Source organism: Cucurbita pepo, chromosome 4 (assembly GCF_057944985.1).
Source record: "Cucurbita pepo subsp. pepo isolate OVF chromosome 4, ASM5794498v1, whole genome shotgun sequence".
Taxonomy (NCBI): Eukaryota; Viridiplantae; Streptophyta; class Magnoliopsida; order Cucurbitales; family Cucurbitaceae; genus Cucurbita; species Cucurbita pepo.
This window is the reverse complement of record NC_141801.1, coordinates 9702236-9722253: the sequence shown is the minus strand read 5'-3', so window position 1 is coordinate 9722253 and position 20018 is coordinate 9702236. Positions and strand designations below refer to the sequence as shown.

The 20018-nt window shown below is 34.4% G+C and overlaps 3 protein-coding genes across 7 annotated transcripts; all 3 read left to right on the top strand.

Moving 5' to 3' along the window:
• The first annotated feature begins 2739 nt into the window (after positions 1-2739).
• LOC111793344 (uncharacterized) lies at positions 2740-5386 on the top strand. Of its 3 annotated transcripts, none has more exons than XM_087123388.1 (3): positions 2740-3067; positions 4293-4799; positions 5102-5386. In XM_087123388.1, exon 2 carries the CDS (start codon positions 4341-4343, stop codon positions 4767-4769), a length of 429 nt encoding a protein of 142 aa, XP_086979514.1. In that variant the 5' UTR covers positions 2740-3067; positions 4293-4340; the 3' UTR covers positions 4770-4799; positions 5102-5386. The 3 variants fall into 3 exon arrangements, with proteins under 3 accessions (XP_086979514.1, XP_023530954.1, XP_023530955.1); XM_023675187.2 differs by lacking the exon at positions 5102-5386 and having other exon boundaries at positions 2741-2908; positions 3010-3067; positions 4293-4976; XM_023675186.2 differs by lacking the exon at positions 5102-5386 and having other exon boundaries at positions 4293-4976.
• A 1719-nt stretch (positions 5387-7105) lies between these two features.
• LOC111793343 (beta-glucosidase 12) lies at positions 7106-12356 on the top strand. Of its 2 annotated transcripts, XM_023675185.2 has the most exons (12): positions 7106-7236; positions 8236-8390; positions 8475-8544; positions 9707-9765; positions 9882-9957; positions 10065-10142; positions 10220-10307; positions 10389-10644; positions 10711-10826; positions 11481-11833; positions 11909-12017; positions 12100-12356. In XM_023675185.2, exons 2-12 carry the CDS (start codon positions 8238-8240, stop codon positions 12266-12268), a joined length of 1527 nt encoding a protein of 508 aa, XP_023530953.2. In that variant the 5' UTR covers positions 7106-7236; positions 8236-8237; the 3' UTR covers positions 12269-12356. The 2 variants fall into 2 exon arrangements, with proteins under 2 accessions (XP_023530953.2, XP_023530952.2); XM_023675184.2 differs by lacking the exon at positions 7106-7236 and having other exon boundaries at positions 8026-8390.
• Positions 12357-16109: 3753 nt separating this feature from the next.
• LOC111792359 (pentatricopeptide repeat-containing protein At3g62890) lies at positions 16110-19379 on the top strand. 2 transcript variants are annotated; one of them, XR_002814786.2, is made up of 3 exons: positions 16110-16867; positions 17341-18816; positions 19361-19379. XR_002814786.2 is itself a non-coding variant. In XM_023673765.2 (2 exons), the coding sequence occupies exons 1-2, from the start codon at positions 16214-16216 to the stop codon at positions 18535-18537; spliced, it is 1851 nt and encodes a 616-aa protein (XP_023529533.2). In that variant the 5' UTR covers positions 16110-16213; the 3' UTR covers positions 18538-19354. The 2 variants fall into 2 exon arrangements, 1 of the variants encoding a protein (XP_023529533.2); XM_023673765.2 differs by lacking the exon at positions 19361-19379 and having other exon boundaries at positions 17341-19354.
• The last annotated feature ends 639 nt before the right edge of the window (positions 19380-20018 follow it).

Genomic DNA, 20018 nt, shown 5'->3' with positions numbered 1-20018 from the left:
TAACTACTAGTAGAGCTATTTTAAGCATATTCTGTCCTTGTGGGATAGCTGATAAAGATGTGTGACATCTTTGAGAAGGGGGAGACTAAGGAAGCTCTCCCTAGTGAAGAAGTTGCAGAAGAGCATTGGTTCGCCCCGAGCCCACCCGAGGTAGAACCGAGTTCGTTTTCTACTGCCATTGGCCAGTCGCTAGAGAAACACAGCCCGACCCTCTCTCGAAAACGTGGGGATTTCATGTTTTATCAAGTTTTTTGGTTACAGTGGAAGAGAATCCTACCATCCAATTAGATTTTGGGGATAGGATTGGTTGTGGCCCTTGTTCTAATCCAGCGAACAAGTTAGCCATGTGAAAATAGAACTTTGTGGATAATGCGAACGTATGATCGAGCCTTGAGTCACGTTTGGCAGAAAATGTTTATAAAACGTGAGTGAGGAAATGCATTGGAAACCGTTCGAAAGAAAGCAACGTTATAGTCTAAAAGTGAATAAACAACAATCGTGCTTTGATGATAGTGTATAACTCGAATATGAAGAATTAACTAGTCATATCTCCTTATAGTACATTTTGAGGCATTTTATCCCTGACGAGTATCACATGATTTTGGTGAACGATCATACACCCCATATTGACATGCCATAAATAGCAAAGACTTGACTACACATGGTAGCAAGTAAAAGAGGTTCGGAACAGGACAACACGTTTTGGACAAGTATGACCGGAACATCTAACACGCGACCACATACAACACACTTTGGCCAAACATGACCGTGACACCATGTATACAATTGTGAAATATACCTAGCGAGACCTAGAGTCCATAAAAGTGATGCACGTTTCAAAGAAAAGAAAAGAATAAAACCCAACGGATTAAGTTTCAGGTCTTATTATAGTAAGTTAGTATAAGCCGTTTACACGTGATTGCATAGCCAAACCCTAAAAGTGAAGTCGCCTTTTCCAAAACTTTTTTTAGGTAAAAACAACGACATATAAGGCGAGTGACTAAGGTTGTTTACTAGCTTTCTTATTACATGTTTTGCACCGTTTTCATTGAAAACCCTAATAAATGATATTAGCGTTTTTGAAGAAAATGCTCTCTCTCATAGCTGTTTTCACGAGCTTTCAACCGCTTTTAACGTATATGCAGAAGCAACCTCAATCAATCTAAATTAAAAAAAAAAACAAACGACTTTTAAATTCTTGTGAAATAACCAATATGAACATAGTTCATCTGATATAAAATACATAAACTCGACTAAGAGGTCAAAGACTCGAATCTCTACTATAAAATCACTCCTAGGTTAATATAGACTTTTTAGTAGCAATAATATCAAAGAAATAATATCTGCAGCCGTATATTATAATTTACATATTATTTAATTTTGTCAGAGAATAATTAAATGAAGCCAAAAAAATTATTTTTCGTTATGGGTATAATGAAAAAATATATATATATATATATATATATATAAATATAATAAAATAAAACAAAATATTATAAATAAATATAAATAATTATTTTTAATAAAATTATAGAGGGCTTGCTTTGCTTTGCTGGCCCTAGTGCCCCAAGATCAGATGACCGTTGTGTCTTAACTTTGGTTCAATCTCAGCCACACATAATATTTTAATGTATAATATAGTTTTTTTTTAATATTTTTATTTTTATTTTTAAATATATATATTTTTTAATTCAACGATATTTAGAAGATATTTGAATTATGAACTCGATGTATATATCAATTATTATTGAGTCAGACACCTGTACCTTTATTTAAGGATAGATTTGTGGGTTAGATTGTGTCGAGTTTTGAACTCAGCTAAATTATTCGAGTTGTCAAATAATAAACTCGACCCAACCTAACCCAACCATGCAAATTTTTGAGTTTGTTCGGGTTATTTGAGTCGTTTATTCAAAATTTTGTTTTTAATAAAAAAAAATATTAATCGGTAAAACCTCTATTTAATTAAAATTTGAATATATATTTTAAAAAATTGGAGAATAAATTATCAAAAATTAATTATGAAATTAAATATATATAAAAGTATATATATATATATATATATATATATATTTTAATTTTATTTTAACAGTTTTTTTGTATATATATATTTTGTAAAAAATATATATACAACAAATAAAAGGGTTTTTAAGTAAATATATATATATATAAAGCAATTCTAGAGTATAAATATTTTTTTATATTCGAAATTAATCGATAAAAAAAAAAAACAAAAGGTTTTATCTTAAAATATAGTTTAATTAAAAAAATAATAATTACGGTAAAATTCAATGATTCAATTTAGTCGTATCTGCTGGATAGTTATATGTTGTAAGCCATTGTTGTTACATTTTGCTTGCATCACATATAACACCAATTTCAATATCTCAAATCTTACTTTCAACCTCCGTTTTCTAAAACTTTCTTCTTGAACTGGAGTCGGAAGCTCGAGTATACGTCGCTTGGCCGTAGGCGATGCAAAAACGAATTGACTTAACTCACTTGTTGCTAGGAAGTGAGTGCGGCACAATCGCAAGTCTGCTGTCATCAAGAGTGCGATTGTGACAAGTTGTTGGTTCACAATTTTTTAATGGTAAAAAATACATTAAATATTAAATAAATAAAATAAATAATTATATTTTGAATTATTAGAAATTTACAAAAATGACCCTGCAATTTGAAGTGTTCTTACACGGACACGCCTACGAATACAATGGACTTTTGCTCCAAATTCTTCACATTCTATCAACAAATATCTCTTTCGATTCACAGCGCTTCTCTCTCTCTCTCTCTCTCTCTGTGTGTTCATATGGGCAGGTCTTTAAGTTGCCTTCCCCACTGTTCCCCATATCCCAATCCTTCTTAAATCCTTGTTTCATTTTTCAATTTCCTCTTCAGATCATTGCTTGTATGCCTCTCAAATCCTCCACTTTTTCTGCTCTTCAATCCACCAACGCCCTCATGAATAATCCTTCTCTGTTTTTGTGATTTTCTTTTCGTTTTCTGCAGATTCACTTACTGTAATGCCTTCTTTCCATTGATTCGTATGGCCTTCGTTTCTTATCAGGTTTCTTTTATTTCTCTGCTTTTTCTTCGCTCTGAACTTCAATTTGTTTGTCGATCAACTCTTCTTATTGCTCTAATCTTGCTTTCTGCCTTTCCGATTCTGCTGGGTTTTGTTGGATCTTGTTTGTCTCTGTTGTTGCGGGGTTTTGTTGTTCTTATTCGCTTTGGTTATCGATTCTGATATTTGTTTGTTTTGTGAGAATCTTGTTGCTTCGAATTGGGGGTTTTCTTTTTTCTGATTCAGATTTGTTTATCTTTGTGGTTCTGTTCAAGAACTGAAGAGATTTTCAGAACTTTTTGGTTTCCCCCTTTGTAGTTCTTCTGAATGCTCTGACTGCTTGCTATGTCTTTTTTTACTTAGTTTTGCATTTGATTCAGCTATTTCTTCACTCTAGGGAGGTCATTTTTGTGTTCTGCTAGCTTACGTTACTCAACTTAAGTTCAAGAACTTTGTCCAAATTTCACAAGTAAAATAAACATCCTCTATGAACTTCGATTTTGCTTTCGACTAAACTACCATCGAACCCGAAAGTTTAAGTTTCTAGGTTAGAGTATACAGGGGGATTCAAACCTTAAAACTTTTGGAAGGTAAGTAGTTTCTTGACCGATCGAGCTATACTCATATCGACTCGGTTAGAACATATTTAACCTATAGTTGGGAGGACATGGTATTGTAGGGAATTAAACTTAAGAGTGCACAACATTGAACCTGAAATCTTAGTGTCTTGACTGATCGAGCTCCACGCATATCGACTCGGTTAGAACATATTTAACCTACAATTGGGAGGACATGGTATTGTAGGGATTTAAACTTAAGAGTGCACAACATTGTAGCTGAAATCTTAAGGTCATAGGTTAGGGTATATTTGATCTTGTATCGTGCCCTTAATGCTCGTCTACATGTAGACTTCGATATTAATTTGAATTTGAAGCCTAGCATGAGACTCATACTCTGATACAATGTTAAATCATTGTATATATATATTGTTTCATGTTTACGGTTCATGATTTATGACAGAAGAACTTATGATGAAGCCTCATAAATTTCATCTCAGTTCTAGAGAATTCAAGCATCTTTATTTTTGCGTTTATAAAGATGTGGTTTGGTTGATATATAACTATCATCCGGTTACGATGTTCGAGCTTGTTGCGTTTATTTACTAAATGAGTGTCGTATCGTAAGAGAATTGAAATTGTTTCCTATGTAAATGTTTTATGCTTGGCAGTGGCCATCTGTTGCGTGATTTTTTTCGTTCTTGGAGTTCTTAAAGAGGATGGGTAGAGGTCGAGGAAAGGGGAGGAAGTTGACCGTTACAAATCACGACGATGCTGGAAGTGGTGAGGAAGAGAAGATTCCTGCGCAAAAGCGAAGGGGAAGGCCACAAAAGCCATTGAAGGACGAGATCGACGAGGAAGAAGCTGAAAAGATAGAAGACGACGACATCGAGAACGTGAAAGGCAATGAAATTGTGAGCAAGGAGATGAAAAGCAGCAGCAGCCCAGCTGCAGCAACAGAGAATGGGAAAAGGAGGAGAAGAAGCTCACAAGTGAAAGAAAAGCTCGATCCAGTCAAAGACGAAAATGGAGACGGAACACGATCAAGCACCGATGAATCAACCAGATCGAATGGATTTCGCCACAACGGAAGCAGGAGAAAAAGCAAGCCCCGTCGAGCTGCTGAAGCAGGCGTTAACTGCAAGTGAAACAACTCTGAAAGAATCTGGTTTTTCAAGGTAGAAAACGAGGCATAGTGAGTGAGTGATCTTCCAGATTACACCATATTTTGTGTTCTCTTCATATAACTATTTCCCATCATCATCATCATCATCATTCCTTTGTTATTTCTAAAAAAAAATGTTGAATTCAGGATTCACTCTGCTGGTTTTAATATTCTTTTCTTCTTCTTCTTCTGTTCTTCTCTTCTTTTCCATTACACCATGATCTAACTAAGAGTCAATATTCTTTAATGTCTTCATTTCTTCTTCATTTGATCTGTTATCACTGGTAAAAAAAGCTTCAATTCTGTTCAAATTAGGGTTCTTGAGAAGGGTTGAAGAACTGAAGCATGATGAGGGTGTTGAATAAAGTGAGGGTTGATGATGCTCAAAGGATGCGGTTTGGTTGCCTTTTCTATCTGAGATGTTCTTATGTCTGAGAATATAAACATTTTTCTTAATGTCTTCATGGTGGAAAAGTGATTTGTGTTTATTAAAATGTGAAATGGCCCTCCCAAACCTACGCGTGCAAGATACACTAAGCTACTCGGTTCTTCGTGAGGTGATGACGTGTGATATAAAAAAGGTTTACTTCATTCTTGAAATCTCAAGATTACCCATTTGGGTATTCGGGTTTTAAAATATTTATTACATCGTACTGTTGAATTGAAAAAATTGAGTGCTATCGTATACCTTTGTATTCTAGCTAAGTTCACGAGTTGGAAATAAGCAAACTCGAATAATTGATATCTGCTATTGGGTAAACTATCGCCTTTCAGGGTTTCGACTGATTCTACCATAGAGGTCGACGATAGTGAATCGAAAGAATGGAGTGCTATCATATACCTTTGTATCGGCTAAATTCACGAGTTGGAGATAAACGAACTCGAATAGCTGACATTCGTTATATGGCAATCTATCGCCTTTCAGGGCCTCGACTGATTCTACCAAAAAGACCAACGCACAATAACTCCTTCCGTCGACCACCACTTATGACTTAAAAAAAAAGAAATTTTAGATACCAAAATAATAATAATTTTTGTAGAGTTGCTATTAATTATGGTGCCATCATTTAATCGGCTATAAAAGCCAAACGGCTTGGCTTTTGTCATAGAAAGCATTGCACGCAGCCCTAAGATAGAGTGCGGCTGGAAGCATTGTGTCATCATCGGTTAAAGGTTGGCGTGTTCGGGTTGTTTCAAGGGTTCGATAGTGAATTTCTTCTTTTAGCATATCAGGGGAGACCTATCTATTGATTCGACTAGACCTTAAACTAGAATTTTTTTTGCTTTTTCCGGCCCTTTGGCTAGTCCGTTTTGTCCGATCAAACCTTAATTGAACCTAACCATTGAGCCCTATCTCTATGCATGTTAGAGAAAGTTTAGCCTTTGGAGTTCGGAGTTAATTGCTAGTTGAGGATGAGATACCTAGTTTTGGTTTACACGTTAAACCCCTCGATTATTAGTTGTGGTTTTGCTTCTAAGTTTGTGAGGTTAATTCTAAGCCAGTTGTAAGATTTGGACTAAGGTTTGTTCGTGTAAGCCAATGGAGGGTTGTGTCGTTACTAAGACACTTTCTTATTTGGATGGCTAAGTTTTTTAACGATTAAAATATGTGCGCATGTGGTTATCCTTTAATTGTATTTGCACGTTTGATATTTTTATATGAAATTGGGTAATTATCTGTCAAACGTATGTCTCAATTGTACGATTGGAGGCACAAGATGGTTGTCTTCATTTGGTCACCGGTGACCATAGGGCTGGTTGGTTTATGTGTCAATTTTCCAGACCACAGGCTCCTTGGTCATGTTTTGAGCACGGTCACAAATTAGTTGACGTATACATATCTAACTCAAACATAAGATTACTTATTAAATATTTTCAATACTCAATTCTTTCAAAATAGGTAAAATGTCTTTTTTACCCATTTGAACAAACCATCTCGTTCTTTACATTCTTTTACTCGTCTCAAATCCTTAATATATACGATATATTTAACCATATTTTGTTTTATTTTGTTTTATTTTGTTTTATTTAAGAATTAAGCTATGAAATAGTTTAATTAATCATTTAATATTACTTTAATTTGAAATTAATTATTCAAATTAATTGTTGAATTAAATGAAGAAAGTCAAAATGTTGACTTCACTTAACTTTGAGATGTCAAAATTTGGTTCAACCAAACTTGCATGCTTGCCAAATAAACTCCACAAATTTGAATGTCAACATTTGGTGATTTCAAATTTGCATGAACATGCAAATATGACTCTATAAATAGAGTGATCAAGAGACATGTAACTTCTCACAAACCCTCCCTTCATATATACTAAACCCATCCTTCGTTTAGTTCCTCACCGAATTCCACAATCTCGTTCTAAGGCCGAAGAATAGTAGAGAAGACACTAGTAGTGGTTCGAAACCGATTCGTAAAGAAAAAGGAATCTGAACTACAAAAGGTTAGTACTCAAACCCCTTGAGTTTTAATACTTATGAACATGCTAGTTATTTACTATAATTGATGTTCTAAAGAGTGCCTAATATCCAAATTGCTTCCGCATGTGTTATATTAACTCCATTATATATATATAAAAATATATTAGGGTTTTGTTTCTTAATTATTGTTTGGACTTGGTCAAAGGTCAATAATATAAATTAAATGAAATTGAGGACTTAAAGGCAAATTCCAAAATAGAAACAACCAGAAGAATTTCAAACTTTATAATAATTAAATATTAAAATACTAAAAATTTACTCAAGCTAGAAAAGGATTTCTTATTTTTCTTTCTAAAAGACAAAATTCGGAAATAATTTGTATTCGAGAAGTTTAGCAAAATCGGTGAAAGATTGGTGCCCCGCCACAGACAACCATATCTTTTAGATCAAAATATATCTCGGGTTGTGGAAAACTGACACCAAGTAAGAGACTTTTACGTCATTTTAGTGAATGATTCTATAGTTGTCCAATTAACATCAAACTTGATAAGCTTTCTATCTTTCACATCTACAAACTTTATGGTCTTGTGGAACGTTCGTCTCGTGTCCAATTGACATGAAATTTGACAAGCTTTCATCTTTCACATGTACCGACTTAACTCGAGCTGCGTGTCAAACACCCTTTAAATGTAAACTGCGGTTTAACCGGGTATTTTAAGTAATTACATTTTCTTAACAACCACACAAAACCCATCTATAGACACAATAGGAGATGAGATATTTATCCATTTAGGTAAAAAAAATTAAAAAAAATTAAAAAAAAATTAAAAAAAAAAAAAGGTTTCCCACTAAATTTAGACATCATCATCAGTGGGTTTGTCTGGTTTTTGTCGTTGTCGAAAGCAAAGAACAAAGACAAGGCTGTCAAAAGTGGAATCCTTCAACTTTGATCATTGGTTCTTCTTCCCCATTATAAAGCTGTCTTTTTTGTGGTGTGTTTTATGTGTAAAACAAAACCCTAGCCATGGGAAAACTCGTTCTTCTCGTTCTTCTCGTTCTTCGTGTTCTTGTTCTTGTTCGTGCTACTGGAAACCCTAGCCATGGCGTTGAGTTCACCTTGAATAGAAGTTGTTTCCCACAAGGGTTCGTGTTTGGGACAGCTTCGTCCGCTTACCAAGTGAGTTTGAGCTAATGATTTGCTGGCATTGTTAGAGTGTTCGAGTTGTTTGTTTGTTTGTTTAATTTGTTTTTTGATTCTTAGTATGAAGGTGCTGCTAATACAGATGGTCGAGGACCGAGTATTTGGGATGCGTTCACACATAAATACCCAGGTCTTGTTTTTTCTCGATAATTATTCAATGTGATCGTCATAATCTTATCCCGTTCTAACTTTAAATATTCTTTATTTTCGTTTAGAGGGTATGAAGTTTCATAGGCTTGATAACACCTCCTTATAAGGCGAAACCCGTCATTCGTCGTCTCCTTCGAGTCACTTCCGTTTCATCGATTTTATCGATGTCTTCCTTTTTTTTAGAAAAAAAAAAAATGAACATATGAAAATTTGAATTTTCGGACCTCTGTAAATAAAAAATTTTATATTAAATAATTACAAAATTAAAAAAATTAATTTTTTTTAGAATATATTCGTAACAAATATAAAAGTTAAAAAGTATTCATAAACTATATAGTTTTTGTATAGAACTCGACATGATATCAGTCAAAGTCAAAGAAATCTTATTTTCTAATATTCTACTTAATCTATATTATAATATAAGAGACGGATTCAAATTTGAAACATTATTTTATATATAAAAAAAAAACGTTTGAAATTAAGAATTATTATGAATTGTCCAAGTAGACTCATTTAAGTCAATACAAAAAAACACGTGGGACCACTGAACTGATGTGACCTCGATCCTCTATAATTACATCTTTCTTCCTAAATCTGTGTCATATTGTCTCGATGAACTAGCTGAACTTATATGATGTGATGTGTATCCTTTCGTGTCATGCTCGATCCTTAATCCGGGTTCATATAGTTGATAATCACTAGGTTCAGATTGATCCAAGCCAATGAATTTGATGGGTCTTTGTAGGCCCTAGCTTATTTGACCCGTCATGGGTCAACCCATAACATTAGCCCCATCGACAGTCCAATTCCTATAGTAGTCGAATTAGTGCGTTCTTGATTTGAGTAATCTCTAGAAATGCACGTGGTGAGAATAGTTAACCATTCCATATCGTGCTCAGTCATCGATCACAACAATCAAGGTGCCTTAATTTACTAGACTCGAATTGATCTGAGTCGGTGCATTTAATGAACCCCGAGCTATTTGACTAGTCTATAGTCAACCCATAAAAACTCTAACACGAGTCATTCTTTTAAAAAAACATTAAACCGAAAAATTATTTTTTATTTTATTATTATTTTTTTATAGGTTACTAATCATTTTTCATAAATAATATATTAATACATATTGGGATTAATGGCAGGCAAAATTAAAGATGGGAGTAGTGGAGATATAGCCAATGATGCATACCATCGCTATAAGGTAAAGTGCACGTGACAATTAATATATATATATATATATATATATATATATATATATATATATATATATATTAATTAGCTAATTAATTAATTAATTAATTAATTATGGTTTAACAGGAAGATGTAGGGATTATGAAGAAGATGAATTTAGATGCTTATAGATTTTCAATTTCATGGTCTAGAATTCTCCCAAGTAAGTTTTTTTTTATTTTAATTTTAATTATTTGGGTTATTTTTAAAATAAATATTACTCGATGAATTTCAATCCATACCTGATTTTAAACCGTTTTATTCCGACAGAAGGAAAGCTGAGCGGAGGAGTAAACCATAAAGGAATTCAATACTACAACAACCTCATAAACGAGCTACTAGCTAAAGGTTCTCGGGTCATTCCACTATTAGTCGCTTTCGAGATAACAAAAGTGATTCTAACCCATTATAGGTATGAAATACAGGAATCGAGCCTTATGTTACACTCTTCCATTGGGATCTTCCCCAAGCCTTAGAAGACGAATACAGAGGTTTCTTGAGTCCTCGTATTGTGTAAGTCATCATTTTTTAAAATTTTTTTTAAAGAATGTAATGTTATTTAAATAATTATATCGAATGATTTGAACGTAAAAGGGATGATTTTAAGGACTATGCTGAAGTTTGCTTCAAAGAGTTCGGGGATCGAGTGAAGCATTGGATTAGCTTGAACGAGCCGTGGTCCTATAGCATGGGCGGATATGCGTTGGGCATACTTGCCCCAAGTCGATGCTCGTGGTGGCAGAACTTGAGTTGCAGCGGCGGCGACGCTGCTACGGAGCCGTATCGGGTCGCTCACTATCAAATTCTTGCTCATGCCGCCGCCGTCGAGCTTTATCGGGAAAAATATCAGGTCTTATATTTTGTTATATATATATATAAATATTATATTAATATTTATAATTAAAATTATTTGCAGAAATCTCAGAAGGGTTTGATAGGAATAACGTTAGTGTCACACTGGTTTGTTCCTGTTTCAAATGCAAGAAAACAGCGCAAAGCTGCTTATAGAGCTTTTGATTTCATGCTTGGCTGGTAAGATTATTATTATTATTATTATTATTATTTTAAATAATTAAATTAATAAAAATATTCTTTCTAATTTGCTTTAAAATATTTTTTAAATTTAATAATACACTTAATTTTTTTAAAAAATATAAAAAAGTAAAAATCTTATAGAAAACATTAATATTTGTTTAAAAAATAGCCTTAAACTTCCAAATTTTCATTAATGCCCTTTAACTTAAAAAAAAATTAAAAATACTTTTAAATTTTTTTTTTTTTTTTGAGGATATTAATGTTAAAAAATTTAAAATATTTTTGAAATTAAAAAAAAAATTAAGTTTATTTTTTAAAATTTAAGAATATTATTGAAATTAATTGGGAAATAAATTGCAAAAATGAGGGATATTTTAATTAATTTAATTTTTGTAGACTTTGATTGTTATTTTATTTGCATTTTATTTATTTATTTATTTATTCTAAGGTTCCTCAAATGTTGAATATTTTCTTAATATATTGTTTTTATGAAAGTGAAATAAATAAATATTTAGAAAAGACAAATATTTGAGGTAATATGTTATAAAATTTGGTGATGGGGTTTCCCAATAATTTTGAATTTTGTTTTATTTATTTTATTTAGAAAAGACAAATATTTGTTTTATTATTAAGTTTGTTCTTGAAAGGCAGGTTCATGAATCCATTGACGTTTGGAGATTATCCAAAGAGCATGAAATCTCTCGTAGGGAAGAGACTCCCAAACTTCACAAAAGAACAATCCGAGTTAGTGAAAGGGTCGTTCGATTTTCTTGGATTCAACTACTACACTGCCAATTACGCCCAATACACCCCACCCCCCAATGCTAATCGTGCAACCTACTTCTCCGATGCTCGTACCATTCTCTCAACCAAGCGCAACGGAGTTCCCATCGGCCCAATTGCCGCTTCCCCTTGGCTCGCAGTTTACCCTAGAGGCATTCACGATGCGCTTCTATATATAAAAGCAAAGTACAACAATCCCGTCATCTACATCACAGAAAACGGTACGTTAACGACGAGATTTTCATATAAGTTTTGCTTAAGATAAGAACTACATCCAAAATGCTTTTCTTTTGTAGGAGTTGACGAGTTTAACAATGCCACTCTCTCCCTAAAGGAAGCACTTATAGACAACTTTAGAATCGATTACCATCGATCTCATCTCTATTTCCTACACAAAGCCATCGAGTAAGCCTTTCTCAGCTCAAATCTCTCTCATTTTTCCACGTTTATGTACTATCGCTAACAAAAATGGTGCAAATTTGTGAAGGGGTGGCTCGAGAGTCAAAGGGTATTTTGCTTGGTCGTTGTTGGATAACTTCGAATGGGCGGATGGCTATACGGTCAGATTTGGCATCAACTTTGTTGACTATAAAGATGGGATGAAAAGATACCCTAAAACGTCAGCTCACTGGTTCGAGACTTTCCTCAAACGTTAGAGCTGCTGACTATGGCTACTACTCTTTTAGTGAAGAAGATGAGCTATTAACCGCTCAAAAAGCTTTCTAATAATTTCATTCTTCAACATGCTCGATCATCAAAATATCGATGTTGATAAAATGGAGCTCTGAAAAACTCGAACTACTACTCTTTTAGTGAAGAAGATGAGCTATTAACCGCTCAAAAAGCTTTCTAATAATTTCATTCTTCAACATGCTCGATCATCAAAATATCGATGTTGATAAAATGGAGCTCTGAAAAACTCGAACTACTACTCTTTTAGTGAAGAAGATGAGCTATTAACCGCTCAAAAAGCTTTCTAATAATTTCATTCTTCAACATGCTCGATCATCAAAATATCGATGTTGATAAAATGGAGCTCTGAAAAACTCGAACTACTACTCTTTTAGTGAAGAAGATGAGCTATTAACCGCTCAAAAAGCTTTCTAATAATTTCATTCTTCAATATGCTCGATCATCAAAATATCGATGTTGATAAAATGGAGCTCTGAAAAACTCGAACTACTACTCTTTTAGTGAAGAAGATGAGCTATTAACCGCTCAAAAAGCTTTCTAATAATTTCATTCTTCAACATGCTCGATCATCAAAATATCGATGTTGATAAAATGGAGCTCTGAAAAACTCGAACTACTACTCTTTTAGTGAAGAAGATGAGCTATTAACCGCTCAAAAAGCTTTCTAATAATTTCATTCTTCAACATGCTCGATCATCAAAATATCGATGTTGATAAAATGGAGCTCTGAAAAACTCGAACTACTACTCTTTTAGTGAAGAAGATGAGCTATTAACCGCTCAAAAAGCTTTCTAATAATTTCATTCTTCAACATGCTCGATCATCAAAATATCGATGTTGATAAAATGGAGCTCTGAAAAACTCGAACTACTACTCTTTTAGTGAAGAAGATGAGCTATTAACCGCTCAAAAAGCTTTCTAATAATTTCATTCTTCAACATGCTCGATCATCAAAATATCGATGTTGATAAAATGGAGCTCTGAAAAACTCGAACTACTACTCTTTTAGTGAAGAAGATGAGCTATTAACCGCTCAAAAAGCTTTCTAATAATTTCATTCTTCAACATGCTCGATCATCAAAATATCGATGTTGATAAAATGGAGCTCTGAAAAACTCGAACTACTACTCTTTTAGTGAAGAAGATGAGCTATTAACCGCTCAAAAAGCTTTCTAATAATTTCATTCTTCAACATGCTCGATCATCAAAATATCGATGTTGATAAAATGGAGCTCTGAAAAACTCGAACTACTACTCTTTTAGTGAAGAAGATGAGCTATTAACCGCTCAAAAAGCTTTCTAATAATTTCATTCTTCAACATGCTCGATCATCAAAATATCGATGTTGATAAAATGGAGCTCTGAAAAACTCGAACTACTACTCTTTTAGTGAAGAAGATGAGCTATTAACCGCTCAAAAAGCTTTCTAATAATTTCATTCTTCAACATGCTCGATCATCAAAATATCGATGTTGATAAAATGGAGCTCTGAAAAACTCGAACTACTACTCTTTTAGTGAAGAAGATGAGCTATTAACCGCTCAAAAAGCTTTCTAATAATTTCATTCTTCAACATGCTCGATCATCAAAATATCGATGTTGATAAAATGGAGCTCTGAAAAACTCGAACTACTACTCTTTTAGTGAAGAAGATGAGCTATTAACCGCTCAAAAAGCTTTCTAATAATTTCATTCTTCAACATGCTCGATCATCAAAATATCGATGTTGATAAAATGGAGCTCTGAAAAACTCGAACTACTACTCTTTTAGTGAAGAAGATGAGCTATTAACCGCTCAAAAAGCTTTCTAATAATTTCATTCTTCAACATGCTCGATCATCAAAATATCGATGTTGATAAAATGGAGCTCTGAAAAACTCGAACTACTACTCTTTTAGTGAAGAAGATGAGCTATTAACCGCTCAAAAAGCTTTCTAATAATTTCATTCTTCAACATGCTCGATCATCAAAATATCGATGTTGATAAAATGGAGCTCTGAAAAACTCGAACTACTACTCTTTTAGTGAAGAAGATGAGCTATTAACCGCTCAAAAAGCTTTCTAATAATTTCATTCTTCAACATGCTCGATCATCAAAATATCGATGTTGATAAAATGGAGCTCTGAAAAACTCGAACTACTACTCTTTTAGTGAAGAAGATGAGCTATTAACCGCTCAAAAAGCTTTCTAATAATTTCATTCTTCAACATGCTCGATCATCAAAATATCGATGTTGATAAAATGGAGCTCTGAAAAACTCGAACTACTACTCTTTTAGTGAAGAAGATGAGCTATTAACCGCTCAAAAAGCTTTCTAATAATTTCATTCTTCAACATGCTCGATCATCAAAATATCGATGTTGATAAAATGGAGCTCTGAAAAACTCGAACTACTACTCTTTTAGTGAAGAAGATGAGCTATTAACCGCTCAAAAAGCTTTCTAATAATTTCATTCTTCAACATGCTCGATCATCAAAATATCGATGTTGATAAAATGGAGCTCTGAAAAACTCGAACTACTACTCTTTTAGTGAAGAAGATGAGCTATTAACCGCTCAAAAAGCTTTCTAATAATTTCATTCTTCAACATGCTCGATCATCAAAATATCGATGTTGATAAAATGGAGCTCTGAAAAACTCGAACTACTACTCTTTTAGTGAAGAAGATGAGCTATTAACCGCTCAAAAAGCTTTCTAATAATTTCATTCTTCAACATGCTCGATCATCAAAATATCGATGTTGATAAAATGGAGCTCTGAAAAACTCGAACTACTACTCTTTTAGTGAAGAAGATGAGCTATTAACCGCTCAAAAAGCTTTCTAATAATTTCATTCTTCAACATGCTCGATCATCAAAATATCGATGTTGATAAAATGGAGCTCTGAAAAACTCGAACTACTACTCTTTTAGTGAAGAAGATGAGCTATTAACCGCTCAAAAAGCTTTCTAATAATTTCATTCTTCAACATGCTCGATCATCAAAATATCGATGTTGATAAAATGGAGCTCTGAAAAACTCGAACTACTACTCTTTTAGTGAAGAAGATGAGCTATTAACCGCTCAAAAAGCTTTCTAATAATTTCATTCTTCAACATGCTCGATCATCAAAATATCGATGTTGATAAAATGGAGCTCTGAAAAACTCGAACTACTACTCTTTTAGTGAAGAAGATGAGCTATTAACCGCTCAAAAAGCTTTCTAATAATTTCATTCTTCAACATGCTCGATCATCAAAATATCGATGTTGATAAAATGGAGCTCTGAAAAACTCGAACTACTACTCTTTTAGTGAAGAAGATGAGCTATTAACCGCTCAAAAAGCTTTCTAATAATTTCATTCTTCAACATGCTCGATCATCAAAATATCGATGTTGATAAAATGGAGCTCTGAAAAACTCGAACTACTACTCTTTTAGTGAAGAAGATGAGCTATTAACCGCTCAAAAAGCTTTCTAATAATTTCATTCTTCAACATGCTCGATCATCAAAATATCGATGTTGATAAAATGGAGCTCTGAAAAACTCGAAAGATGTGTCGAGACACTAAATATATATTTATATATCTAATTATTTAAAAAATTTAAGTTGGTTAACTATTTTATTTTATTTTTACCTAATTTATAAAAAAAATATTAAAGAATTTTTTTTAATAAATAATAATAATATATTATCAATTAAATATATTTATTAATTATATAAATTGTAAAATAAAAGTAAAAATAAAAATAAAAATAAAAAACATATGTATATTAAATACCTTAATATTGCGAATAATTAAAATCATATTTATTTAGAACGTCAAAACAAATATTGAACTCAACATGGCGAAATGCAGGGCCGCCATTGCTGCTCTTACGGGACTGTTCTTCAAGCTTCTTCAGTAAGTCCGGGCCTTTAGAAAAATGATACGATACGATTTCACCTCTAAGCTCTTCTTTTTGCTCGATTTCTGCAAATCAATCCACCAAATCAAACAAACCCATGCTCAACTCATCACTACTGGTCTTGTTCTACACCCAATTGCCACTAATAAACTCCTAAAACTTCTTTCCTTCTCAAGATTTGGTTCTATTTCTTATGCCCAAATGGTGTTCGATCATTTTCCCCAACCAGATCTCTTCCTCTACAACACCATCATCAAAGCCCACGCGATTTCAGCCACTTCCTCTGCAGATTCCTTCACAAGGTTTCGTTCTCTGATCCGCGATGGAAGGTTAGTGCCCAATCAGTATTCTTTTGCATTTGCCTTCAAGGGGTGTGGCAATGCTGTTGGGGTTTTGGAAGGGGAGCAAGTTCGTGTTCATGCTGTTAAACTTGGTTTGGAGAATAATTTGTTTGTGATGAATGCGTTGATTGGGATGTATGTGAATTTGGGGTTTGTTGGGGATGCTAGAAAGGTGTTTGATTGGAGCACAATTAGAGATATGTACTCGTGGAATATCATGCTTAGTGGGTATGCGAAATTGGGGAAAATGGATGATGCTCGGGAACTGTTTGATGAAATGCCTGAAAGAGATGTTGTGTCGTGGACAACAATGATTGCTGGATGTGTCCAGGTAATTTGATAAAAACACAACTGCATTCAGTTTTTTTTTAGCTTTTTAATTAAAAGGATAAGTTATAAGTTCTGTCTTTTCACTTCGGATTTCTGCCTTGCCTTGACCAATTGAGATATGTTCATGTTGGAGTTTGTGGCTGTAAATTAGTCGTGAAACTAGATAAAATACAACCACAGTATAGGAACTTGATGGTCACAATGTTTGGGATTTTAGCAAACCATTAACGTTCTATGATTTTAATTACTTCTTGGCACAGTAATACTTTGCTACCTACGGTATACGCTATGCCATAATGAGAAGCCATTTTTACTGTCTTTGCGGACAGAAGCATGTTTCTGTCTGGTTTCCTCAAACATGCCTCTGCGGGGAAATCAAATGGTAAGCAATTACTCAGTGTAATATGAGTTGGGTTTAGTTCTAGCAGGGATATTTATGCTTCATAAAGGCTGAAATATGATCTTCATCCGTAGGTTGGTCATTTCATGGAGGCTTTGGATATCTTCCACAAGATGCTGCAAAAAGGGGTGAACCCAAATGAGTACACATTGGCCAGTGCCCTTGCAGCCTGTGCTAATCTTGTGGCGTTGGACCAAGGAAGATGGATGCATGTCTATATTCGAAAGAATGAGATACCGTTGAATGATCGGTTGCTAGCCGGACTCATTGACATGTATGTAAAATGTGGAGAGTTAGAGTTTGCCTCGAAGCTTTTCAACAGTGAACGGATGTCGATTCGGAAGGTTTGGCCTTGGAATGCCATGATTGGGGGGTTTGCAATGCATGGGAAATCTAAGGAAGCAATTGAGGTTTTTGAACAAATGAAGGTAGAAAAAGTTTCTCCCAACAAAGTTACATTTGTTGCTTTGTTAAATGCTTGCAGTCATGGCAATAGAGTTGAAGAAGGAAGACGCTATTTTGAATCAATGGCTGGTCGCTATGGAGTCGAGCCTGAGTTAGAGCATTATGGATGCATGGTGGATCTACTGGGACGTTCGGGACGCTTGAAGGAAGCCGAAGAGATCATATCAAGTATGCCTATGACACCAGATGTAGCTATCTGGGGCGCATTGCTTAGTGCTTGCAAAACCCATAAGGATATTGAAATGGGAGAGAGAATTGGGAAAATTGTTAGAGAGCTTGATTCTGACCATCTGGGTTGCCATGTTTTATTAGCAAATATGTATTCCTTGACTGGGAATTGGAATGAAGCCAGGACATTAAGGGAGAAGATTGCAGTAAGTGGGAAAAAGAAGACTCCTGGTTGCAGCTCCATCGAGTTGAACGGGACGTTCCATCAATTTCTCGTAGGTGATCGGTCCCATCCTCAAACTAAAGACCTGTATATGTTCTTGGATGAGATGACCACCAAGTTGAAGATGGCTGGTTACATCCCTGAATCCGGAGAAGTTTTGCTGGATATCGATGACAATGAGGACAGAGAAACAGCTCTGTTGAAGCACAGTGAGAAGTTGGCTATTGCCTTTGGGTTGATGAACACCGCACCTAAAACTCCAATTCGCATTGTGAAGAACTTGAGAGTATGTGGAGATTGTCATCTAGCTATAAAGTTCATTTCCAAGGTATACGATAGGGAGATTGTTGTAAGGGACAGAATTAGATATCACCACTTTAAAGATGGAGCTTGTTCGTGCAACGATTACTGGTAGCGTTTGTTGTTTATCTGCTAATCTGCATAGCTACACCTTCAAACTCTGGTGATCTGGACTGTTTTCCTCTCGACGATGAAGCTTATCCCCCATCGTCTCACTGGCCGACCTTAACCCCGGTTATTTTGAGATCTTATTTAGTATTCAGAATTTGCCTCGATTTGGTACCACTCTCGCGGCCCGCACCAAAACCGTGCTTTACCCCTAGATGTCCAGTCAACTGCTGCCATTTTCCTCTTTCTTGGGGATCAAACTCCAGGGAAAGCCTTCATCGTTCAGGTACATAAACTCTCAACTTCATTGCCAATATTTGAATAGAAAGTCATTTTTCATATTTGTTCATGTGAATTAGCTTAGCATTTAAAGGATCAAGCATAGTTAGAAGATTTCTGCCACCTCTTTGAGATCACATGATAAGATTTTTTAGTATTCATCATCGCTTCATCCTGTTGCCTTCTCTTCTCTTGCTGCGAATTTCATCTTTTTTTCATGGCTGTACAAGTTGTTGAGGGAACTTGAATGTAACGCCCGCTCATCGGGAAGCCCGTTTCACTGTCGTTATTACTGACACTGATTAATTTTACAAAAATTGTTTTATGTTTAAACCACCATCATTAAGTTTCAAAATAAGACAAAACTAGATGAGTATAGCTGACAACTTCAAAATCATTCTAGTATATCTTACGTCTTACATGCAATAGGTTGTTCATAGTTTATGTTTAAACCACCTCTGATGACTCTGTTTATGCTTATTACAAATTTTAGACTCGTATGTATGACTCGCTCTTGATTAAATACGACATGTCTACTAAACTCTCTGAAGAAGCACACAACTCGACATCAAACAAATCCCTTCATATCCACCGCCTGAAAACATTTAAGGTATTATATCCTACGAAAAGGTTGAGTTCAAATCTTCCCTTGGTCTCTACTCCTCCCTCATCCTATTTAAATAGAATTATGACAAAACGATTTTTTTATGAAAGAACTTGATCAACCTGTTCTCTTATATTTGTGAACGTATGGACTAGTTTGCATGCAATTCGACCATCATTAAGGCACAAATCGAATGGTATTCACTAGCGCCTCACCCTATGGTTGAAAGGAAGTATTCCTTTTACTCCATCCACTTTTCTACTTTTACGCAATTGTGATAAAAGGTGATAAATTGTACCTTCGTTGTTGAGTTTTATCACATAATAAGTTTGGGTTGTTTAGTAAAGTTCATTTTAAGAAATTGAGACCATTCCTAATTCCATTACTCTTATTACTCTTATTGTAATTGTTTTATAAGCTTTTTACTAAAAGAAGATGATGATTAGTGCTTTTCGTGTCTTAAAAGTTAAATAGACAATGTGGTCATGTTGTGCAGGGATGTTGGGCTATTAGGTGCTAAATTCGTATTCCAAGTCTCTGACTCAAATATTGAATTAAATTATTTGTTATGACTGTGCTTGACCATCTATTCCCTCAAAGGTTTA